The sequence below is a fragment of the Rousettus aegyptiacus genome, unplaced genomic scaffold (genome assembly GCF_014176215.1).
Source record: "Rousettus aegyptiacus isolate mRouAeg1 unplaced genomic scaffold, mRouAeg1.p scaffold_m13_p_8, whole genome shotgun sequence".
Classification (NCBI taxonomy): Eukaryota; Metazoa; Chordata; class Mammalia; order Chiroptera; family Pteropodidae; genus Rousettus; species Rousettus aegyptiacus.
Genome location: NW_023416311.1, coordinates 16,832,203 through 16,856,266, shown reverse-complemented (window position 1 = coordinate 16,856,266; position 24,064 = coordinate 16,832,203). Strand labels below are relative to the sequence as shown.

Here is a 24,064-nt window from a genome sequence, read left to right as displayed (position 1 = left end):
CCATTTTTCCCAAGGATATTAAAACCTATATCCACACAAAAGCCTGTATATGAGCGTTCATAGGAACTTCATTTGTAATGGCCAAAAACTGGTAGCAACCCAAATATCCTTCAGTGTGTGAATGGTTAAACAAAGGGTGGTACAGCCATTTCTACTCAGCAATAAAAAGGATTCAACTGTTGATACAGCCAACAGTGTGGATGGACCTCAAGGGCATTGTGTCAAGTGAAAAAAAACTAATTTCCAAGTTCATATACTGTTTGATTCCATTTACATAACATTCTTGAAATAACAGAATTTTAGAAATGGTGGTTGCCAGGTATTACGGATGATGGGAAGGAGGGAGGTCTTCATGGTGATGGAGCAGTTCTGTGTCTTGATACCCATGAGTGTGTACATGTGCTAAAATTATATAGAACTGTGTATACAAGTGTTACTGTTCTGATTTTGAAATTGTACTATAGTGATGCTATAACCGGTGGGGGAAAGTAGGTGAAGAATGAGACTGGACCTCTCAGTACACTCTTTGCAACTTCCTATAAATTAGTCATTTCTACATAAGCAGCTAAAAGGGGAAACTATCAGATATCAGAAGGTAAACACTATTGATGAAAAGACATCTGTGAAAAAATATATATATATAACTGTCGAAATAAAAATGTTCATTCGTGTACCACCTAAATTATCTTGCATACCATACCATTAGTGATATAGGAACCATTCTTTTTGAAGCCTCTTATAAAGGATATTCCTAGAGGGGTGGGAGGTCACAAGACTTCTCTGGAAGACTTTTAAGGAACCTTCAATGCAAAGAGCTAATGTTCCTTAGTGAATGAAGTTCAGGTTCCAGGGATCTCAAATATAGATCCTCGACTCCTTGGGCAACTCCAGACTTGAAACAGTTCTTTTAACAGGAAAAGAGAGAGCCAGTGAGGAAATTGAGATCTCCTAATGTCTGGAGAAGAGTCATATTTCTAGTCACCCTTTAAAAACACACTTTATGTATGTTTGCACAGAGCATCTCTGGAGGGAACTATAAGAAACTGCTAACACGCTTCCTCTCTTATGGGTCACAAAAGAGAGGGAGATTTACACTTTTACAGACCTTTCAAGTATATCATGTATATTACTGAATTAAAAAATTAAAACCCAAATTACGTCAATAATTGTTTTTGCATTGTCCTTTGTTCTTTACTTTAGGGGACCCACATTGTAGCTTAGAGATTCTAAGAATGATGAGAAAAAGGAGCAGTTTAACTTGGGCTCTGCATTTGGATTTACTTTACTGAGCTTGCCAAGAATATCAATGAAAACTTGATTGCAAGGAAAGCTCTTCCTCCCTTTGATTTGCTTTCCTTTAGGCTGGCAGGTAGAATCTCTACTTCAGGGGCCAAGAGGCAGGAGAAACCGAGTCATCCAATGGTGAAAGTGAGATGGCCAGACAAGGGAAGGGCCAAGAATCCTGGTTTGGGAAGGACCCACGTCCTTTACCAGACACATTCACAGGCTTCCTGAGATGCATTTCACCAACAGCTTTACAATCCCTAGATTTACCTGTCCAGACCTAGTTGCCAGATACACCAATGGCTGGTCAGAAGCTAATGTTGAACAAGTAAGTCTTCCAGGTGCTCCTGCCATAAGGTAGGTCTGAGACTGAATGTGAATGATTGTGTCCTTTTGAGCACATGCCCCTTGTTCTTTCATAGACAGTCTTAGAGCATTTTCCAGCTGTCTCCTGGTAGATGCTCTGGCTTCTGAAAGAAAAGGACACCTCTAGCTCAGAGAACTTGAGTTTCTTCCCCAACATTTTAAAGATCTTAGGAGAACTTAAAGATAGAGCTTTTAAAATCAAGAATTTTGGTATTCTCATTTCATTTCTTTCCTTTGCCAAAGGAATTTATGTGTTTTAAACATTTCAAAGGTGTCCTCAGTGGGGACAAAGTGGCCAGATTTGCTGTGTACGTGGCTTTCCTGTTGGTCAAACTTGGTCCTAGGTTTTGTTGCTGGCTATTTAAGTCATCTCTCCCACACCCATGTCAGATGTTTGGGTTAATGAGGTCCCTGATCATGAGACGCTGTTTGGTTTTCCTGAGTTGAACTCTTTATCTTTGACAGTCACACCTTTTCTGATTTCCAAGATGTTAAAACTTATGTCTCATTACTAAGGAGAACATACACAAATTTGTTTGGTTTTCTTTTTAAATTGTGGTAAAATACAAATTACATAAAATTTACCATTAGTGACGTTTTGTGCATTCAGGATATTTTACACATTTTATTTTTTATTATATATTATTATTATTTATGCCTCTAGCACCTGGTCTTCCTAGGTAGTCTCCCATCCAGGTACTGACCAGGCCAGACCCTGCTTAGCTTTTGAGATCAGACATCAGGCTTGTTTGGGGTGGCTTAGCCGTAGACAATAGACCATGGTTTCACTGGAGCATGAACCCAGGACCTTCTGCGTATAAAGCAGACATGCTAACTGCTATACTATGGAACCACGTCCAGTTTTGCACATTTTAAAAACACTATGTGTTTTTAAAACATTTCTTTCATAATAAAGATTTTATTGGTTGGTTTGAGAATAAGTATCCAGACATTTCAATTTGTACACAATTAACATACATACTAAAAACTTAGAGTCATATAGTTGTGATTCTTTTTTAAATAGTTATTCCAGTGACTTTCCGTCTTAAAATTTGGAGGCCGATTTTTCTCAGTAGACTATAAGTACCAATATCTTCAAATGTTGATATGCTGTTACATCAGCGTCCCACTGACAGTTTAGTATCATATTCACTACGTAATCAAATTTTGAATCTTTCACAGCACATTAACAAAGTTACTGGGAAAACTGGACTGCCATGACAAAGATGTTACACAAAATTCTGACAGGGAGAGCCAAGATCAAGGGGTGGTTTTCTTCAGGCAATAATTCTACTGAAAACATGGGAATAGAATGTTCTATTTAAAATGTTCAAGATATGTTAAATGCACAACTGACTGTAAATTGCCATTTTAGTATGCTTTGCGTTATAGGATATAAAAACTACCCCCATCTATGGAATGTTAAGCTGACACCCAAGACAGTCAAAGCCTCCCATATTCAGTATTCCATTATTTTCTGATTATACCAAAAAATAGCCAAATGATTTCACCTCTTAGAAAAAGCATTTACACTTAAAAAATGGAATGAGGTAGAATTCCCTCCTAAAAATGTTTCTAGAGCTACTAAAAAACTTGCATTTACAAAATAGTTGATAAAAATATTCCTCTGGATTGTACAGGAAGGGACATGGGACCACTGAAAAGACAAGCTATATGATATTAATTAAACTTGGCTTCTTTCTCTCCTGCTTCATCAGAGGCCAGACTGTCGTTTTTTTCGTTTCTCCACTTTCTGCAGGTAACTCTTTAGTTTCTTGGTTAGCCACCCTGGCCTGTTTCTGCTTTGCTCCCCTTTTTCCTTTTGTCGGCTTTTATGCTTGCAGATTTATTCTTTCCTGCTGCCCTTTTTGGCTTCGTTTCCACTTTTGCAAGAGCAGGCTTAGCTAACAACCTCTCCAACCTCTTCTGGGCTTGTCTTTTGCATACACACCCTCTGCTGAGCTGACTTTCCTCTTGGGCAACGTGGGACAGTGCCTGCAGGTGGCACTGGGTGGCACCGAGCAGAGAGCCTTTGCTCCTCCCCGCTGCCCAAGCTGCTGGGACCCGCCATCACCACCATTTTTATCACCCCAAAAGGAAACCCTGTACCCATTAGCAGTCATTCCCCATTTCCCCCTCCCCCAGCCCTGGCAACCAATAGTCTACTTTCTGCCCCCTATGGATTTGCCAGTTCTGGAAGTTTCATATAAATGGAATCATACAATATGTAACCTTTTGTGTCTGGATTATTTCACTGAGCAGAAATGTTTTTAAGGTTCACCCATATTGTAGCGTATCAGCACTTCAGCCCTTAAGGGCCAAATAATATTCCACTGTATAGAATTACCACATTTTGCTTATCCACTCATTTGTTGATGGACATTTGGGTTGTTATGAATAATGAAGCTCTGAACATGTATTTACAAGTTTTTGTGTGAGTCTCTGTGTTCTTTTGGGTATGTACCTAGAAGCGGAGTTGCTATAACATATGATAATTCTGTGTTTAACTTTTTGAGGAACCACCGGATGTTTTCCACAGCAGCTGCACCATTTTCCATTTCTACCAGCAATGGAGAAGGGTCCCAATTTCTCCACATCCTCACCTACAGTTGTCATTTTTCATTTTTTAATGGAAAAAATGTGTATATGTACACAAGTTTTTAAATCATTCTTATTAAATAGAGAAAAACAGTTAAAGTCAGAAATTAAAAAGTTTATACCAAAAACGTCAGTCTCTCGTCTCTTTCCATCTTCCCTTAACCCATTCTAAGGAGAGCCACTTTCCACTGTTTCCTCTGAGTTTTACCTTCACTTAACCTCGGTTATATCCTCATTTATCCATTTCGAGTTATTGACTTTCTTTTTGGGTACATGAGGATTGAGAACTCAAGGATGATGGTGGTTTCCAGCTACCAGCGACCCCACGCTCTTTCTGTCTGGCTTCCCAGTCTTCAGAAGTGTTTTCCATCTTATTTTCCAAGATGGCTTCTCCAGGTTTCCTCACTAAACCCACCCACGGGCCAGCCACAGGAAGGGAAACGGGGCAGGAGGGAGCGTGTTCTCCCCTGTAAAGGCTCAGAAGTTGTACATAGCACCTGTGCTCATCCACTCAGCCGTCCCCCCTCCTTCACGTGACTTCTAGCATATTTTATCTTTTAATAATAATTAGCTAACATTTAAGTGCTTCATTCATGTCAGATACTGTTAGAAATGCTTTCTGATCATTTATAATTTTTTTCCTCTTTAATTCTTCCCCTACCCCGCCTGACTTCTACCCCGACCTATATATATTGTCATCTCCCCTTAACTGGATCTCTGGGCGACTTCCCACACGCTCGCCACGTGCACCCAGGGCCTGGAGCACCCAGGGTATGGTCTGTGGCTCCACCTGGGCCACGAACCCAGGACCTTCTGTGTGTAAAGCAGACATACTAACGACTACACTATGGAGCCACCCCCTCATTTATAATTTAACCCTTACAACAATAGATATTGTTTCCCTTTTATAGATGAGGAAACTGGGTGCAGTCAAATTAAGTAGCTTCCCAGGCCACACAGTGACTAGGAGGCAAGGCTGGGGCTCCAGAGCCCACCTAACTTAGGTTCCATGACCTTCTAGGGAGTCCCCCCCAGGCTACCCTTTTAATCTGTGCTTTGAACTGGTGGAAGCCTGGTCAGAGGTGCCCAGCCTATGAGCTGGCGGGGCTTAGTAATGTTAGGGTGCAGGCTTATTATCAGCCCTGGCCCAGCACTGCCCTGCAGCAGGAGACACTGGTGTGTTAAGGAGGAAAGTATTTCCTGTGCTGGCTCTATACAATTAATTTGCCTTTCTGAATTAAAGGCCTTCTTGAGTATAATCTCTGACACCCTAAACATTTATTTTTAGCTTAGCTTTTATTTCTTGGGCTGGTGGCCCACAGTCACCACTGCAACTATGTTCCTACGCTGCTGAGAATAGCAGAAATCGACGTGTGCTGCAGCATTTGACTGTCTCTTGTTTTATTGACACAGTGACCAGGAGGTAAACTTTGGGATGTGCACACGATGATGGACAGCAAGGACTTAGAAGCTGAAATCCATCCCTTGAAGAACGAAGATGGGAAATTGCAGGAGAATCTAGAAAACCAAGCGAAAAAGGAAGACAGCTTGAAAAGCAGCCCCCTGCAGTCCCGCCTCTCCCGCTGCAGGACAGTGGCGTTTTTCCTCTCACTGTTTATATGCCTTTTAGGAGTGTTTGTGATTTCCTTCATCATCCCGTGTCCAGACCGGCCAGCTTCACAGGGGACGTGGAGGATCAATTACGACACAGCAGGTGCCGCCTCCCCCCTCCGCATGGCATTCCAACCACGCTCTTTGGGGTGGGCGGTGGGATCAGCATGGGTGTCCAGGAATCTGGAAGTCATCCTTGATGGTGAATCAACCCTAAGTGGCTGCCAATTCTGTGTCCGTGTTTTTCCTGGAATTTGGAGGGAGCTACAAGAGCTGACGCTCAGTACAAATGGAAGGACTGCTGTGGGGGCATAGTGGTCCACTCTCCTGTTTTAGGAAGGATGTGTTAAGTCTGTAATGAAAGCAGCCCTTTTGGTTACTTTCTTGAATTAAAAAAAAAAATTGTAATAAAACAGTCACTGGTGCAGAAGGAGACATAGAGAAGGCTGTCAATGAAATGTGAAAAATATGCAGCCAATTTTGTAGTCCAATCTTCCTGAAAAGCTCTAGCTGCCATTCTAGTTAGCTTAGGTTATATAAAGCACACTTTAAGTTCTGTCATAAAATAATTAGTCTGGAATCTTGGCCTTTATAAAAAGCACCTGGATCAGCCTGTCTCTGGACACTCTACTTTCTTAGAGTTGCCTGCGCTTCCGATGTCATATCAAAGAAATCATTAGCAAAGCCAATGTCATGAAGATTCCCCTATGTTTTCTGCTAAGAGTTTTATAGTTTAGCTCTTGTGTTTATTTAGGTCTTTGATCCATTTTGAGTTCAATTTTGTATATGGTATAAGGTAAAGGCCCAACTTCATTCTTTTAATGTTTGATTTCTTTTTTTTTTTTTAACACCTACAGCACCTGGTCTTCCTAGGTGCTGTAGGATGCTGTCCCCCTTCCAAGTACTAACCAGGCCCAACCCCGCTTAGCTTCCAAGATCAGACAAGACCCGGAGTGTTCAGGGCAGCATGGCCATAGGTAGACTTGGTGTTTGATTTTTAAGCATATAGCTTATCATTTGCATCTTCGAATGAAAGGAAGGGCTAGACCCTTACGAGTATGGAAGTGTGGACTCTCTAGATCCCAAGTAGACATGAGGAGGGATTCAGTCCTGAACAGAAGATCCATTTGTAATACTCAAGTGTCCTGCTTGCTTCTTGCTAATGGTTAACCTCCGATACTGTCATCCATCATGTGCATGAGGAATTGCTGGTGTGGGAAAGAAGTGTGGGAAATTGCAGTCCTAGTAAGGAAGAAGCCGCTGCCATTGTGTCACTCTCACAGTGTCAAGTTCTAGCTGGCACTAAACCCCAAGGAGCAGAGAAGTAGGTCGTGTCAGACTTGACCTGGCCTGCAAACTTGGCATGGCCTAAAGAATATAGTCTGTGGTTTTCTCTTTTAGTCACCTACGACTTTCTGGCCACGGAAGACATAAACAGAGACAAGGTGCAAGATGTTCTCTTTCTTTATAAAAATACCAACAGCAGCAACAATTTCAACAGGTCCTGCGCCAGTGAAGGTAATTTTGTTTCTGTCCAGAAAAGGAGAAACTCCCTATAGGAGGAATCGTCACTCTTGCAATGTTGAGAGGAAGCAATTGGAATTTCTGGAAATTGTCATCACCCTTCCTTCTGAGCAGGACTAGAAAGGGACAAGGAGGCAGGCTCCAGGCCTAGTACACGCCTGCTTGGCTACTGACCCTCGAGGGGTCAACACTAGTGCCCCCATATCTGGGGGTAAGGGTCCGGGGATAAAGGGAGTGAGCCCAGATGGTAGGGGCTGTGGCCAGGAGCAAGGAGTGAGAGAAAAGGGCTGGCAGTGAGTGGGCTGTGTGCATGGCCCCACAGACTTGGGTCTTTCTCCTCCAGGCTTTTCCTCTCCCTGCACCTTTGTGGCTGCTGTGTCAGGGGCCAATGGCAGCATCCTCTGGGAGAGGCCTGCAGCCCAGGATGTGGCCCTCGTGGAGTGTGCCATCCCCCAGCCGAGGGACAGTGGGGCATCTTCTGCCTGCATCCTCATGGGCAGACTGGGTTCTTTCATCGCAGTCAACTCATTTACAGGTAGGCCAGTTCTCTCTGCAGTTCCACCTGGGCTTTCTTAGAGGGGAGGACTAATGCCAGGATGCTCTGTTCCCTCGGGGGCCGTGCGACAGAATGGAAACGAAGGTTACAGGGTGGGAGGGAACCCCCACATGAGGACACAGCCACTTAGCAGTTACACACCTAAGCTATCCTGACATATCACAAGCCATTGTCTTGTCTCCTCCAGTTTAAATCTTGCTTGTGGGGCATGGCAGACAGTTGCCGTGGAGTGGCACGGATGAGGAGGGGCTTTGCTGCTGCTTGTCATAGAAAGTGTCCACAACCTTTTTTTGCAGCAACCAAGGTGAATGTAGGCTGTGCACCTACGTGGTGCCTGTCTGTGCTCTAGGTGTGAGGGTGCTTGTTTCTGTTCCTTAATGTAACAGGCTGTATTTAGGCGCCAAGGGCATGGCTCCTTATACCTACCAAGGTCTTAAGGAATTCTCTACATTAACACTAGATTTGGTGGGTATTAGCATTTTCCTTCCAGGCTGTGCTTTTAAGGATATGGAAGAAAATAAAGAGCAGGCTGGAAATATAAGAAGAGAGGAATCAGTCTTAAAAAAGGGCAAGATTGTATCTGGGTAGGAAGCTGTTCCCTCAGGACCTGCAGCCCCCAGGTTCAACTGTAAGTACCTTCATTCTGTCCTGAGTGAAGGGCAAAGGCACAGCCCACTCAGCCAGGGAGCAGAGTGTCTACCTCTCAGCCCAGCAGCAGGCAGGGGTCCTCAGGGGCCTTGGGAGATGGCGAGGTCAGGCCCTCTCCATCCAGGTGGAGAGGGTCAGCATTGGCCCTAAGATGCTCTAGAGAACAAATATTAGAAAACACAGATGAGCAAAAAAAGGATGAGGAGGAGGGCAAAGGCAAAGGTGAAGCTCGGTGGTATCCAGAAGTAACACTTTCACACTTATATAAGCCCCTGGTCTTTTTCACACATGCACATCTGTGTGTTAAACAGTCCTGCATTTCCATTTCTAAGTAGGAGCCTCTGCAGTTGCCAAGCTATGTCGGAAGGGGACCCTGAGCCAGCGATGTGTGCTTGGTTTTAGGGGAAACACTGTGGAACCATCCCAGCAGCTTCGGAGGGAATGCTTCCATCCTGAGCCCTTTGCTCCAGGTGCCTGACCTTGATGCCGACGGGGCCCCAGACCTGCTAGTTCTCACCCAGGAGGAAAAGGAGGTATAGCTCTCCTCCCGAGTCACCATGGCCCACAAGCCCCATGGCCTCTTCTTTGCCCCCTGGTCCGCTTCCACTTCCCAGGCCAAATTTGGATCCAACCACCTGTCAGGGGACTCGCCCAGGGCACCGTGCTCCTCCAGACCTAGCACATGGGCAGCTCTGTCCCTATCTGCAGCTTCTGGGCCTCCCCAGAGACAGAAGTATATGTCCCATTTGTACCACTGCGATGTGGACATGAGGCTCTAAGGACTATGAGGGTCTCTAGGCCAGCAGACCACCTGCTTCTCCCAGGTGGGCTGTGCACTGACGCCTGATATCAGACACCCTTAAAGCAACTGTTCCCTATATCGGGAATTTTGACCCCTTTTCCCTATGTGTTGCAGGTTAATGGCTACATCTATTCAGGTAGCACTGGGCAGCAGATCGGCCACCAAGGCAGCCTCTGTGTGGACGGGACCAGTGGTTCCCTCCTCTTTGTTACCAGAGCAGGCGCCCACTACATCCTTCTCCCCTGTGGTATGTTGTGCCTGCCGGACCCCAAATGGCCTCACTCTCAGAGGCCTTGCTGGTCTCAGATGAGCTCTGCACCCTGGGGAAAGCAGTGTGAGGAGATCTGTAACCACAGTGAGGCTCATCAACTCCTGCTTTTATTCTAGGGATTTGCATTAATCATTGACAGGCTGAGCAAGCCACAGAGGGTCTCGGCGTGCCCCCCCCCCCCCGGCCCACCACACACACACTCCCCTCAGCCCCTGAGGCTCAGGGAGGTTACCACATGTTCCTGGAAGCGGGGCTGGTGGGCATGCATCTTCTTGGTCCCCTGACAGCGACCCTTGGTAACGAGGTTCTCCTGTGTTTTGAGTAGCAAGTTCCCTCTGTGGCCATTCTGTGAAAGGCCTCTATGAGAAGGTGACCGGGAGAGACAACCAGCTAAGGAGAGACCCCTACTGGGAGGACATGCTCAACACCACCACCCACAGGCTGCTTTTGCACAGGTTGGTCTGGGCAGCGGCCACACAGGCCAAGTCCTGCTCCCCAGTGCTTGGAGCAGTTGAGGGGCTGAGAGCCTTGCTGCTGGTACCGTGAGGCCAGGGAGAAGAAGGTTCCTGAAAGTAGGTTCACTCTTTCCACACACAGTAAGGGTCTTTTATATTCTCAAATTAGAGAACTAAGAAATAGCGGCTACTTGTGGGAGCCCGGGAGGGTCCCGGCCTCCAGCCTCTGTATTCAAGCCATGACCCTCCCCCATCTCCTCTAGCTCTGGAGGCATCCGCTACCTGCTGAATGTTCCTGGGAAAAGCGGCGAGCACCTTCTCCTCGTGAGTTCAGAGGCCTGTGTGCTGCTGGACGGGCAGGAGTTGGCACCCATATGGACTTTCAGTGCAGCCCAAGTCCTCAGGTACAAGATCTTCTCCAGGAACCCATGCAGTTGTTACATACGGAGCACCCCCAGCCCATCCCCTGGCCACCCTATGGACGAGGCCCCCATTGTGGGGGGAGGATCCGTGCTTCCACCAGCAGCCTTTTTACCTGGTGCCGCCCTGCACTGGAGGGGCCAGTGAAGCCGGCTCAGTTTCCCGTCCCCCAGTGGACCTTGGGACGGGGAGCCTGGCCCTGTCTGGGTGCATCCAAGGAGACGGCTTGTATACCTGTCCCAGGTATCTCCTCGCAGAGACCCTTCTTAAGCTCTCTTTCCATATTCTCCTTTCAGAAAACCCATCTTTGGCCGCTACACACCTGACACCTTGGCCGTGGTGATTGAAAATGGAACTGGCATTGACAGACAGGTTGGCTGCACTTCCTTTTGAGGTCCTACCTTTATTCTTAGCTGAGGAAAATTAGTGTGAACCACAGACAGGGCTGTGGCCAGAATGCTGAGCTGGAATAAGAGGGCCTCAGGGAGACAACCTGGTCACCCTCAAGGAGCAGCTCCTTCAGGGTTGGTGTGGCCGGGGGTCCATGTGCCCTACTCTCAATCCCCCATGCCTCCTCTCTCCCAGATCCTGTTCCTGGACCTCAACACCGGAGTTGTCCTGTGGAGCCAGGCCCTCCCAGGCCTCCCTGGGGACCCTCAATCCGCCAGCCTGCCGACTGCAGACCACCGGTCAGCCTTCTTCTTCTGGGGCCTCCACGAGCTGGTTGCTGCCAACCAGATGGTACGGGCAGGACGCACGCTCAGGGGACACATTTGTGCCAAAAGCCAGGGCCTGAGACCAAAGGCCAGTCTCAGGTCCCACCTTGAGGAGCTACTTGGACAACTGGGCATGCGCAGATGAACAGAAACTGCAGGAGAGCAAGTGGGATGAGGCCGCGTGCTGGCTGCCTGGCTCCCCAGGCCAGGGCTAGGGGCCGCCCCAGGGCCAGACAGAGGATCTGGGAAGAAGTGGGGTATCCTGGGGAGGGCAGGCACAAAGTTCCACGTGGGGTAAACCCAAGAAGGATCGGAGTCAGGTTGGGAGAGGAAGGATGGAAGATGGGTACGGCATTGGGTTGGTTTTGTGGGACCCCAGGTGGGGACCCTAGTGGACACAGTTCTAACATGGTCACTGTGTCAAGGGTTAGCGGAGCATTACCCAGCCACCAAGCCCAGGACACTTGGTTTCTTGGCCCAGATGTGGAGGTGGCTGCAGCCCAGCTTCATGCTCCGTGGTCGGTTCTCACCCTAGGAACCCAGAGACGCCCAGCACAGCCTATACATGTTCCATCCTACCGTGCCCAGCGTCCTGCTGGAGCTAGCCAACATCTCTGCCAACATCGTTGCCTTCCAAGGTGAGTGTTGCCTTCCAAGGCCTTGGCATGGGTCTGGGCCCTGTCACCCAGAGGTCGGGTGTATTTGGTTCCAAAATACCTGACATCCGTGTCCTCCACAGTGGCCCTGTTTGAGCCAAGCCGCCATGCTGCCTGCATCCTCCTCACTGGCCCAGCCGGCCCAGATGCACCTGGCCTAGTCTCTGTGGCCAAGCACAAGGTGCAGGACCTCATCCTGAGCAGCAGGGTGGTTCGCCTGGCTGAGGGTGGCCCTGACAGCGACCAGGCTATCAGGGACCGGCTCTCCCACCTGCGGTACCAGAGCAAGGCCTAGATGCACAGCAGCCAGAGTACATGGGAGAGGCTCCAGCTGCTAAAATTAAACATCCTGGGAAGTTGGCCCTTCACTCACTTGGTCTGTACACTGACTCCCCACTCCTGAGCCTGGCAGCGCTCTTAGTACCCAGGGATATTTGTGGGTTAGGGGACATCCAGGCCTCTGCCTTCCTTTCCTGCCCAGCACACTGTGTCTTCACACACGTTCTCTGTGCCCCACTGGGATCACACTCAAGGCCATCTGCCTTCATGGTGGGTCTTCCTGTGGGAAGAGCCAAGGCTCATCCTACAGAAGTCCCTTTCCCTTTTCTTGTCTGAGCCCTTCCTTCTCTGCACCATCTCCTTGGATAGTGGACCCTGGGGTGGCCTCAGGGCAGCAGCTTGACCCTGAGGCAGTTCCAGCCCTGAGCCCTTCCCAAAGCAAGGAGGGGAAAACCCTAGTGTGGTTGGTGGTGACTTGCCCTAGGGAGGCCCTTTGACCTGGCCCATGATGCATGGGGCTTGTAGGGCATGATGGGAGGGCTGCTCGTGGGTGGTCTAAGTGGGGCTTATGCCTTTGCACTGACTGTTTTATGCTCTGAATGTTCCAAGGAACTGGTCATGAGATACACCCCTTAGGGTCATTTTGCACCCTCTCAATACACACTGGAGCTGCTTGTCCCTCGGGAGGCCCTGCACCCCTGGGCATGGCCAGCACCCCTCTTTCCTGGTGCTTGGACGCCCCCTGCAGTTGGTGTCACTTAATGCAGAACTCACCTCTGTGCCTTGTTGCACCCCAGGGCTGCTGCGGTGCGCTGTGAGGCCCAGCTGTGCTCAAACAACAACAAAAAAGCAGCCTGATGACCCTGGGTACCATGGGAAGAAATCAAAATAAATGTTTTTTGCACTGTCTGAAAAAGCCCCAGAGGCCACATGTGCATCTTGTACCTGTCAGCTCCAAAAAGGGTAAAATGGATTTGTTTGTTCTGGCCAGGCTTCTGGATCAGGGTGGAAAAGGTGGCTGAGGAGGTGAGGGGCCCTCTACTGGTGGTTCTTAGAGCACGTCACACCCACACCTGCCAGAGAAGAAACCGAGCCCCAGAGGTCTTTTTCAGCGTGGCCCCCAAGCACAACTCAGCTTTGAAGACCCCTCCCCGCTTGCTCATAGCAGTTCAGGAACCCAGCCCATGGATGTGGGTGTGGGGACAGGCAGGGGGTCCCCCCAGTACCCCTACATCCTCCAAGGGCTGGCCAGGAAGCCGTCGTGAGTGAGCCCAGGCATGAGGAGGCTAAGTGGAGGGGCTTCAGTGAGATGCAGCTTTGAGTACCAAAGTGATGAGCATGATGGTTTTAGAGCATCCCACAGGAACTGTTTTGAAATACGATAAGCCTTGTTTTCTAGCCACAGGGACAGCCATAGTCAGGTCTGTTTCTTGCAAAGGCCTGGGAGGGGCAGTGAGGGGGCTGAGGTTGAAAGGATGGGTGCCCTTGTGCCAAGGAGCGGGTCCCTTGTCCCTGTGAAAAGCTATCCAGCCTACACAGCCTCAGGCATGACAGGGCTATAGTGACAGGTCTACAAGTGAAAATCACCTGGGGTGGGGCAGGGCTAGGGGCTCGAGTGATTCTCACAGTCTCCCAGGGTCCAGGTCAGGGTCCATAGCACTAGACAGAGGAGTCAGCTCTGGGGAGAGACCACTCTGCAGGTCCCAGGACAGTAAGCAGGAGTTAGGGAACTGAGCCCAAGGGATACCCTCACTGGTGGGCCTCCTGCACCCTGGACTTGCAAATAAGGCAGTTTTGCCCATGAGGGTCCATGCCATGTTCCCTGGAACTCTGAGGCTTTGGGGTACAACCAGTCCAGGAGACAATGGATCAACACCAGAAGCCTCCCACCACGGACTCCCTGGACTGTTTCCTCACTCTCCTCTGGACCACTCAGGCATCCTTGTCTTATCAGAATTCAGACAGCGTTCCCACCTGTCTCCTCAAAGACCAGACCCTCCAGCCTGCAGCCTGAGTCCAGCTTGAGGGCTGGTCCCTCCTTTGCTGTGGACACCCACATACAGGACCCTCCACGATGTCTTTGACACCCGAACTCCTATTGTCTTTCACCACCTCCCCCACCACTGCATGCCTCACACACCACACACATGTGCTTACACACATACACACCACAATTTTGCAGGATGGGCTCAGAGTAAGAGCCAAGGGTCTTTTATTTCTGTACCAGGAGTGGGTGGGAGGAGAGGGCACTGCCCCCGCTGATCCAGTCAGAGCTGTACCCCCGAAGGAGCAGCTATTCCTTCACTCTGAGTCTAGGGGAAGGTGGGGACCCTTAAGACAAGAGCGACTGGTGTCATGTCATGGCCTCTCCCAAAGGCTCCACCCGCCCACCCAGGCAGAGCTATGAACTGGACCGGTTGTGAGGGGTGAGGACATCAGAGCCTTCTCTGTACGTATAAATTCTGGTAGAGAAGCCATGGTTTCAAGAAGACCAGACGGAGGTGCACTTTTAGGACAAGGTTGGGAACACGTGCAGACCAAGATCAGGGCACACCTGTGGGGACTGCTCTGGACTCCTTGGAAGGCTGAACGTGGCCTCAGCAAAATTCAGGGAGCTCTGTGGAGTCCTCGTCAGGGTCACAATGGGCAAAGTAGAGTAAGAAAATTAACCCTGAAGCCTGCATTTTCTCACCACATGACAAGTAGCACCTGCAAGACTTGTGTGTCTTGCTCTCAGTTACTCTCCTGCCAATTTAATGGTTCTGGAGATGGGGGCGGGCCAAACCTAAGACCATAAACTGCTAGGAGCATGGTCTGATTTGCCCATCTCATCCCACCTTTCTCCAGGTGACCCAAGCTTGGCCAATGACATCCCCTCCCTAGGAGCCAGCACCTGGACCAGTTCATTCTGGGAAACCTGAGTGAGACTCGTGTTCCCCACAGCAAGGCAAAACCTGTGCATGAGGAGACACCCATGCTGGGGGTCTCAGCAGCTGCCAGGACCCCGGATGAGAGGAGAGAGGCCAGGATGACCACCCCCTCCTCCAGGCTCAGGCCCACCTAGGCCTCCCCATCACCACTGCTAGGGCCACTGGCAGCAGCCGCAGGTTCTCCAGAGGCAGAAGCAAGGAGAGCAGGGCTGGGGCTCGAATAACGTGGTTTCCGCATGAATGGGAACACCCTGTAGGAGAGAAGGGGTGTGAGTGTAGGGTGGCCTCAAGCACCCTGCCTGCCTCACAGCTCCCAGGTGCAGGGCACCACCTAAGCTCACCGTCTCTTTGTCTCCGAGGGGATCACGGCTTCCTCCAGCAAGACTTTGTACATGTCTGACTTCAGGAACCTTGGGTAGGAGTCCTGCAAGAAACGGCAGTCAGCCCTGACCGCTGCCTCCTCCTCACTCTCAGCTTCCCCCAAGGCTCCAGCCCTGCAATGCTGGGGACTCCTCTGACCCTCAGAGCCCACAGTGGACAGTGCTAGAGGCAGCCATCTGAGATCTGCCCTAACCAAGTCAGCTGACTCAGACCTGGGCTTCCATCCAGTTGGGCCAGCTAACGGCCAAAGACGAGCAACAGCCCAGTGCCCATGCCTGGAGGAGAGAACCATGGCACCTCCAGCGGGGGAATGCCAAGCTGCCATCTACCCCGTAAACTGACTGCAAGGACACAAATTGTTTAGTGAGAAGGGAAGATGGTGGAGGGGAAGGAATAGAAGCTAGATTTAGTTGAATATACCTTGCTTTATAGATTGGATTTTGAAACTAGATATTTCATATAATTATAAAATAAGCAATCCCAAAATATTGAAAATAAAATGGAACAAGTGGAGTCGGACACCCGGTGGGTGACACAACCCTAACCAACATGACAGAGGATGGTTCAAGGGGACGTCTGGAGTAGGATACATACAAGGGACCAAAAAGAAAAAAGTAAACCATCTTCAGTGAGTGTACTGTTAATGGTGCTATTATGTTATTCAGTTCAGACTACTGAGTGAATGGCGAGAAAGGTAAACACATAATTATGTTAGCATTGTTGAAAACCAAGATTTTCGTGGGGATGGGGAAAAGATACAAATCAAGAGGTAAGGAAAGTCTAATCCCGAACCTGAATTAGAAGCATCAGTATGAACACATATTTCCTAATTCTGTTCAATGAAAGGCCTGGAAATGATGACCACCCCAGTGGCATAAACACAGCTGGTGTGTACATCAAGGTTTCTAAACACCATCCTTGAAAAAGGGTGGGGGTTGCCCATGGAAATGGCTAAGTCTGGGGCAGATGAGTCTGGGACAAGCTGCCACACCAGAAAGCAAGGAAGTCACCACAGACTTTGGGACTCAGGAGCCAGCCAACCAGAGATGGACTTCTGAACATCACATAATAAGGACTGGCATAGATTAAAGCTCATAAAAGTTTGGTGAAAATGTGAATTTATGATGGTATTAAGAACATCAAAGTTTACGGCCATGCCATCCTGAACAAGCCCAATCCCGTCTGATTTCAGAGGCTAAGCAGTGTTGGGCCTGGTTAGTACTTGGATGGGAGACCACCTAAGAAGACCAGGTGCTATAGGCATAAAAAATTTAAAAATAAGAGATTGTAAGCTGACAAGGTCCTTGCAATCTGTGAAGTCAACCAAGGGTTGCCTTGCCTAAAAAAAAAGAAAAACATCAAAACTTCACTAACCATCCTTGGCAGATGCTGGGGGGTCCACCTCATTATTTTGAAAAGTGGTAACTAAGGAATCGAATGTTGATTTTGCCTTTCCTGTTGGTACCACTGGGCCAGCAACGAGTGGGCAAGGGGATGCTTCCAGCTCAGAAACAAAGAGGCAGTGATTAGAACAGCACTGATGAAATCGTGAGTCTGGGCCATGACTGTCAGTGGCTACCTGAATCACAAAAAGGGAGGCAAAGAGACCTCATGTACCACCTGATGGAAGAACAACCCAAACTGAAGAAAATATTCTTGACAAAATGAAACAAACAGCAAAACTAAGTGACTCTGATCAAGCCTGTAACTACTAATCTACAGCAACAGGAGATAGAGAAACACGTCAGAGATGCCACGAGGGCTCTGCAGAATCCAGACTGGGAAACCAGGACAAAGGACCTGGTTCCTTCAAAACAACCAAAAAGATGTGGAGAGGAAACCTATACAGTTCTTTAAAAAGAAGTTTAAGAGACATCAACCAATTCTAATGTGTGGATCTTGTTTAGATCCAAAGTCAAGCAAATTGAAAAAAAAAATTAGATAAATATTTATAAGCCATGGTATACAGAATTAAAAGCCCCCCAGAGATGTATACATCCTAATCCCTGGAACCTATGGATCTGTCCCCTTATGTGGCACAGGGACTTTGCAGATGTGATTAAGTCGATGGTATTGAGATTGCCTGGATTATCTCGATGGGCTCAATGTACTCACAGGGGTCCTTGTAAGTGAAAGGAGGCAGGATGATCAAAGAGAGATTTAAAGATGATACACAGCTGCTACACCTGAAGCTAATATAATATTAATCGAAAAATACATTTAAAGTTTTATAACTTAAATTAAAAAAAAAAAAAGATGACACACTGTTGCCTCTGAAGATGAGCCAAGGATGCAGGTGCCTCTAGGAAGGAAAATCCAGGAAATAGATTCTCTCCTGGAGCTTCCAGAAGGAATCAGCTCTGCAGACACCTTGACATTAGCCCAATGATACCCGGGTCAGACTCTGGCCTCCAGAACTATAAGATAATAAATGTGTGATGCTTCAAGCCACCAAATTTGTGGCTTTTTTTTACAGCAGTAACAGGAAACTAACACAGAGGCCAAGCGGGCAGGCGTGGACCCTGACTGGCTAGTTGAAGACGCTGAGTAAACACTATGCGTCTTGGGTGTGCTACTGGGGTCTGCAGCCTTGTTGAAAGGGGAGAAGTGGTCCGTGTCTTTTAGAGAAATGTCCTGAAATACCTACAGATAGGAAGTCTGGAAATGGCTTTCAAGTCACAGAGAAGGGACGCCCACCTTCTTCATCAGCATGTAGATGTGCAGTTGGGCGTCATCCAGCATGTAGCGGTGGGGCCGGTGCAGGCCCTCCAGGGTCCGCTCCATCGTCTTGCTGTCAATGTTGACCCAGCGGGCAGCGCCAGGGGCCAGGAACTGCCTGTGTGTGGGGGCAGGGGGACAGCCCTGTGTGAGTCCAGGCTCCGCATGCGTGCCCTCCAGCTGGCCAGGCTGACCCCTTACACTCACTGGTACACGGTGTCCACCAGGGCGGGGACCTGGGCCTGCCCTCCGTGGCGCAGCTCCTCACATGCCTCCCAGAAGCTGAGGTTCTCGGCTGGGAGTCCAAGCACCAGATCAGGCCCGCCTGAGCTGTTGCTAGGGCTGGCTGAAACCTAGGAGGGAGCCCCCAGACAATGGCCTCCTTTACTGGGGCTTCAAACTTGGGAGGGGCATAGCAGGCATCTTACCACTGAACTCTTTCCTGAGAAAGTCCATGAAATGGGCCCGTCCCATGGGGTCTTCCAAGAGTTCCCGGAAGCTGAAGCCCCATTGTTCTACGCGGAGCTTTGTGGGCGCGGCCACACTGGGGGAGAGGATGGGTGTGTCAGCATGAGGAGTGTGGGGTGGGTGGGGAGGCTGAGGAGAACCCCTGCAGACCCTCTTGCTCACCCTTGGCTCACCTGGGTGCGTTCATGGCCCAGTAGGTGTCATCATCTGTGATCCAGGGGTTGCTGGGCAGGCACCCCGACATGATGGGGTCATGTGGCTCATGCTGGCTGCTGAACTTCAGGTACCTGGGAGTAGGGATGATCCCGGGGCCAGTGCGGGGAGTGGCTATGTGGTTGAGGGCACTGGAGGAAGGTTCTGGGCTCTGGGCTTAGGGTCTCCAGCTGTCACCCCATCCCACTCACGCCTCAAGGCAGGCAGAGGACTTCACCCGGCTCCTGCCCAGGGCCTTTCTGCAGAACTCCACCTAGGACATGGGACCTTTGAGGTAGGGCTGGGGCTGGAGGTCAGCCAGCCCACCCCACTGCACCAGCCCCCACAGGACCTACCTCCCGCTTGTAGAAATCCGTGTTCTTGGTCTGGAAGGGGCCAGGAAAGCTACAGTTAAAAAGGTGGGTCCTTGCTGGGGACTGACATCCCACCCTGGGCTGGAAGAGAATGGCCCAGGCCCCTGCCCTGCCCCTCAGAGCCCTCTCCTCTAATGATGGGGTCTGATTTTCCAGAAAGCTTTTGGGGGGCCTATAGTCTGGAGATTTCCAGAATGTTCTCAAAGTCGCAGTGAGGTTCGCCAAGTTGTCACTATTTCGTATTTTCAAATGTATTTAAATCACTTTTTGAAAATAACAAATACATGAGAAATACTACTGTAAATCACACTGCTACCTGCTCCAGATTTAACTCATCGTGTTCAGAACTCGGAACCTGCCCCCCACCTCCTCATGAGCCAGGTGGAGGAGTGTGGCCACGGGTCTGGGTGGCCCTTCCCAACACTCCACAACCAACACGGATATAGCCAAAGGGAGGCAGACAGCACCCTCAGAATGCCTATGATTTCCAATTTCTGTCTCTGCTCTTAAACTGACTTTATAATGGGGCAATTATAAACCTATAACAATGAGCTTATGATTTTAAAGTTAGAAGGAAGTTTTATCCATAAGCTACTAGACGTATCTGTTCTTTTTTGGGTTTCATGATATTTGACCAGTGGGCTCTGCTGCTACAAAGTTTGGCTATGCCTGTTCTGGCACAGTTCCCTCTGGTTCCTGATGCCACCAGAGGCTCTGAAGGGAGGTGGGTGGTCCAGCCTGGGGGAAAAGCCCTCTGTCCCCCACCCCCAGGGTCCATTGCACTTACTTGCACCCAAGGCAGCAGGAGGGAGGTAAGAGAGGGTGAGCGTTAACAGGGGGGCCGGGAATGGGGGGCTAGAGTGAGGGGACAGTGAGACCAGGAGTGGGCAGGGGACGTGGAATGGCTATATCAACTGCCATTTGGATAGACAGATGCATGGATGGATGGGCAGCCCCCAAGTAGTCCCATAGTAGTGGAGTGGGGGTGGGAAGGTGTTTGTACACGAGCGGGTTGGAGGTACAGGTGGCCAGGAGCATGCATGCAGAAGTGAGGAGGCACCTGTGCATGCTTTGGGAGAGGGCAGGGGGCGTGGCATGCATGCATGCAGGGTCCTCACCATCTGCACTTGTGTGGCAGTGTAGGAGCCCCGCTCTGGACCCTGTTCCAGCACACTGGGGACCCCAGGCTGCAGAGAAGAGATTAGATGAGGTAGGGCACACAGCTCACATGGGGTGCTGAGATCCCCCCCATATGAGCTCTGTTTCTGCCTCCCACCATCTCCCATATACTGAAGCTCCGCACCCACTTGTCACCCTTTAATGAGGAAACTGACACTCAGAAGAACCCAGGGACCTGAGTCCTGAGTCCCCTCTCTCCATTCCTACCCCAAGGCAACCTCCTTCCTACAGCAGCTCCAGGTCCCCTCTCCAGGATCTCACCCAGCTCATGGCTCCCAACCCATGTGTCACCCCAGCCTGGCTTTGCCACTAAAACCTTTTCCCCAAAACCTCCCATTCTTCCTCTTCTCAGCCAGACTCACTTCTATGCATCGACTGCCCAAGCTAGAAACCTAACAACCTAACCATCCTTCTTGAGTCTCACTCATACCCACTTGTCCTTCCACCCTGTCATCAAACACGCATGCTGGTCTGGTCCTCTCCCTCACCACTGTCCAGGTAAGAGCCCTTGTGTCCACTCACCTGGAGGCTCTAGCTGCCATTCTTGATTCCTTCCACATGGACCCTTCACTCCACATGGCTGGCCTGGCCCACCCCTGGGTCTCACTCTCAGCCTACACACACAGCTTTGGGGCCACCTTTCTCCCCCCGTCTGGCTGCCTGGCTCTCAGGTGGAAGATTGAGTCATTTTCCCAGTGATGACCCCACACACACCTGATGAGGTGATCAGGCCCATGAGTGCCTCTCATCTTTTTCCATGGGTTTTTCCCATGGGGGTTTCCATTCATGGTTTGCTGTGACTACCTCAGCAGACCCACTGCCCCACACAGTAGGGGGACCTCAAACCACCTGGCAGGACTGAGGTTCTAGGTAAGGCCTAACCCTAGGCCAGCACCCCCAGAAGCTGCAGCTAAGCCCACTTGCCTCCTCCTGAGGGTCTTCAGCTCCCCCAACTCAGCTTCCCCAGGCCTCTCCCTTAGACCAAGAGAGAAGCTATTTGCCTGAGCCACAGACCTACCACCTCCTGTCACCTGCTGAGACCCCAAAGGCACATCCCTCCCACAGTTCCTGAGGACCTGCTGCTGTCCAAGGAATCACCCCCTCCCCACAAAAGGGGCTCACCGGGGGCCTGTTCACCAGCCAGTATGTCTGCTCCTGGCATGCAATGACCAGCCTGTCCCCCTTCCTGCGTTGCTTAGCTGCCCTGAGGGAGTAGGTGGAGTTGGGGGAATACCAGTGCCCACCACAGCACCTCCCTCACCCACCCTCAGGCCAGGGCCAGGGCAGACAGCCAAGCGTGGGCTGTACTCTTTCTGGTCCTATGGCTGCCAGTGCCCGGCTCGGTGCCTCTGGGCTTCCCGGGGAGTCTGGGCTTTGTGCCCACTGGGCTTAGGGTCTCACCGCAGCTGTTCTCTTGCCTGCATCACTACCAGGTCCCATGTGTGGTTGATCTTCCTGTGCAGCTGGTCATAATGCTCCTGGAGGTAGTGTCGTCCAGTAGGTAACCCCCTCCCACGCCAAGCTCTGGGGTGTGAACCCCCCACCTCCCCAGTGAGACCGTGCAGGGTACGGCTGTCTGTGTAAGGCTGCATTATCCTGGGGCCTGGGCTGTGTGCTCCAGGGCAAACTGTGAGGCCCTGGGGACACAAATGGGGCTTGAGTTCCTCCTACTGGACTCAGCTTGGAAGGGAAGTCCCACCTTCTCATGGTCTGCCAGGGCCCCCTGCTTTCGGATGTTCTTCTTGGCTAGGTAGATGGCTGGAAGGACAGGGGAAAAGGCTGCACGGGAGCATTCTCTGCCCCCTCCTCCCCTGTGGCATCACTGAGAGGCCACTAGTCCTGGAAGCTTGTCCCAGGCTAGCCCACCCCTCCTCACTCACCATAGTCAAGCTCAGCAGCTGGCCACAGGGTGCTCGTCCAGAAATAGGGTGTCTGGTGCCATGCAGGGACAAGGGTGTCTGGGACCTCCTGAGCTTTCCTTACCCCAGGAGTTGCCCCCACCCACTCAGCTCCCTTGGGAGGAGACTGGGTTGACTGGGGGTGGGTGGGAGGGGGTGCCTGAGGATCTGCAAGCCTGCCCATGGCCAGAGGCTCAGCTGGCCACACGCTATTTTCCCCACCTGGAACTGAGCTCCACTCACCCCTTAGGGCCCTGTGTAGAGGCTGCCTCCCTGACTCTGAGCTTCAAGAGCTCCAGCTCCAGGGAGGGGGGGCAGGGGGGGGTAGGACCTGCCCAAGCCCAAGATATAGTCACTGTCTGTGCTGGAGGGAAGGTGGACAGGGACTGAGGGCAGGCCTGGCCTGGGTCCCTGTTGTGGCTGGCGAGGGCAGGAAGGGGGCTACAGCATGACTAAGGACATACAACGAAGTGTACGGATCCGGTCCTCAGGCCCCATGGCCTCATTTAGGGATGGAAACCTAAGGACCAGGGAAGCTGGCAGAATCCCCCGCAGTCCCTGCTGTCACCCCAGAGAAACTGAAGCCCCCTTTCCTTAACTTGATCCTACCACAGGGAAGCTTTGAGTCCAGTCCTCTTGGGGAGGGAGTGGTAGGGCACCAGGCCTGATGTGACATCACTGCATTTTGCTCCCACCCCAGCCCTACCCCTTCCAGGAGTTCTCACCCATCTGAGCCTGACCTGGAACCTGTAGAGTGTTTCATCTGGGCGGAGCACAAGGCTGCGGGGGTCACGCAACGGGTACAGGTAGCCATGTCTCACTAGGAGGATGCCCAGGTGCAGGGCCTCTGAGGAGGGGTGAGTTCTCAGCTGGGAGAACTGAGCAAGGTCTTTGGGGTCGAGCTCCCCTTCCCCAGCACACTTGGCTTGGACCTGACATGGGTGAGCCCCAGAAGGCTCAGTCCGGCATCAGCACAGGGGCCCCAGGGCAGGGTGGGAGCCAGGATGGGCAGTCGTTGACTCCCTTACCCTCCTCTGAGATGCAGTACTTCTGGATCAGCCACTCCATGATGTCGTTGCCTGCGTAGCAGAGATTAGGTGGGGGAGACCAGGCAGGGCCAGTGCCCCTCCCCACTCCCCGCCTGCCCCTCCCACCCCCCTATCCCTTCGCCCCCCACCCCTACCTCCCCAACGCCCCTCCAGCCTCACCAGTCACCGCGTGCGGAACCACTGTGATGAGCAGCCGCTGGCTCCGCATCTTCACGCCCTGGTCGGGGTCCTGCATACTCACGACCACCCGCTCCATCTGGGCGAAGGGGAACTTGAGGGGCTGCCCTGGCTGGCCTCCCCCCACCCCAGATCCCGATTCCACGGACCTGGCTGGGATGCCCGGATCAGTGTGCTCAGAGATTAACCCGCACAGATGGTGGGATTTCAGGCTACGCTCGCAGAGGAGCGCGGGGGCGGGACGGAAGCGAGGGCCACCCGCTCCGGCGCCGGGAGTCTCCGTCGCCCAACCCCGCCCCACACAGTACCATCGCTACCAGGCCCGCGCCCACACTCGCGCTCGCGCAAAGTCCGCACTTGCGTGCATCAGCATCCACTCCTCTCCTGCCCCTCTCGGCCTCGATGCTGGGAAATCCCAGAACGACAGGACTCCCACCCAGCACCCACCTTGCTCAGGTGCGGCATCTGCGCACCGGGGCGCCGGCCGGCGGCCATGGCTGCGAGCAAGGCTG

The 24,064-nt window shown here is 51.1% G+C and overlaps 2 protein-coding genes and 2 pseudogenes across 10 annotated transcripts in view; 2 read left to right on the top strand and 2 right to left on the bottom strand.

Moving 5' to 3' along the window:
* The window catches only part of FAM234A (family with sequence similarity 234 member A), a 23,910-nt gene extending 8,750 nt beyond the window's left edge, over window positions 1-15,160 (top strand). For 2 of the 3 annotated variants that reach the window (XM_016136751.2, XM_016136749.2), the window contains exons 2-12: window positions 5,662-5,962; window positions 7,261-7,377; window positions 7,727-7,918; window positions 8,990-9,120; window positions 9,504-9,636; window positions 9,986-10,115; window positions 10,379-10,519; window positions 10,832-10,907; window positions 11,121-11,276; window positions 11,787-11,889; window positions 11,991-13,104. In XM_016136751.2, the coding sequence (XP_015992237.2) occupies window positions 5,695-5,962; window positions 7,261-7,377; window positions 7,727-7,918; window positions 8,990-9,120; window positions 9,504-9,636; window positions 9,986-10,115; window positions 10,379-10,519; window positions 10,832-10,907; window positions 11,121-11,276; window positions 11,787-11,889; window positions 11,991-12,202 (1,659 nt within the window). In that variant the 5' untranslated portion in view covers window positions 5,662-5,694 and the 3' untranslated portion in view covers window positions 12,203-13,104. Of the gene's footprint in view, window positions 1-5,661; window positions 5,963-7,260; window positions 7,378-7,726; window positions 7,919-8,989; window positions 9,121-9,503; window positions 9,637-9,985; window positions 10,116-10,378; window positions 10,520-10,831; window positions 10,908-11,120; window positions 11,277-11,786; window positions 11,890-11,990; window positions 13,105-15,033 lie in introns of those variants that run through there. The other variant, XM_036225816.1, reaches the window with a different exon arrangement.
* On the bottom strand, window positions 3,331-3,721 carry LOC107506022 (annotated as a pseudogene).
* On the bottom strand, window positions 15,148-24,064 carry RGS11 (regulator of G protein signaling 11). 7 transcript variants are annotated; one of them, XM_036225817.1, is made up of 17 exons: window positions 24,000-24,064; window positions 23,535-23,631; window positions 23,355-23,405; window positions 23,067-23,173; window positions 22,309-22,360; window positions 22,128-22,186; window positions 21,830-21,906; window positions 21,551-21,632; window positions 20,368-20,436; window positions 19,232-19,261; window positions 19,088-19,149; window positions 18,857-18,970; window positions 18,644-18,759; window positions 18,423-18,510; window positions 18,195-18,333; window positions 15,458-15,540; window positions 15,148-15,367 (listed from the first exon to the last, which is right to left on the bottom strand). In XM_036225817.1, exons 1-17 carry the CDS (start codon window positions 24,045-24,047, stop codon window positions 15,247-15,249), a joined length of 1,395 nt encoding a protein of 464 aa, XP_036081710.1. In that variant the 5' UTR covers window positions 24,048-24,064; the 3' UTR covers window positions 15,148-15,246. The 7 variants fall into 7 exon arrangements, with proteins under 7 accessions (XP_036081710.1, XP_036081711.1, XP_036081712.1 ...); XM_036225818.1 differs by having other exon boundaries at window positions 19,232-19,255; XM_036225819.1 differs by lacking the exon at window positions 24,000-24,064 and adding an exon at window positions 23,702-23,976.
* Window positions 16,642-16,760, top strand: LOC118607595 (annotated as a pseudogene).

Bases quoted from the DNA above. Each gene is read 5' to 3' on its own strand.
- RGS11 (XM_036225817.1), bottom strand. From the start codon at position 24,047: ATGGCCGCCGGCCGGCGCCCCGGTGCGCAGATGCCGCACCTGAGCAAG. The intron at 20,437-21,550 runs GTGAGCCCCTTT...TCTTCTCTGCAG, and splicing joins GGCTGGTGAACAGGCCCCCG to CCTGGGGTCCCCAGTGTGCT. The intron at 19,150-19,231 runs GTAGGTCCTGTG...CCCATGTCCTAG, and splicing joins CGGATTTCTACAAGCGGGAG to GTGGAGTTCTGCAGAAAGGC.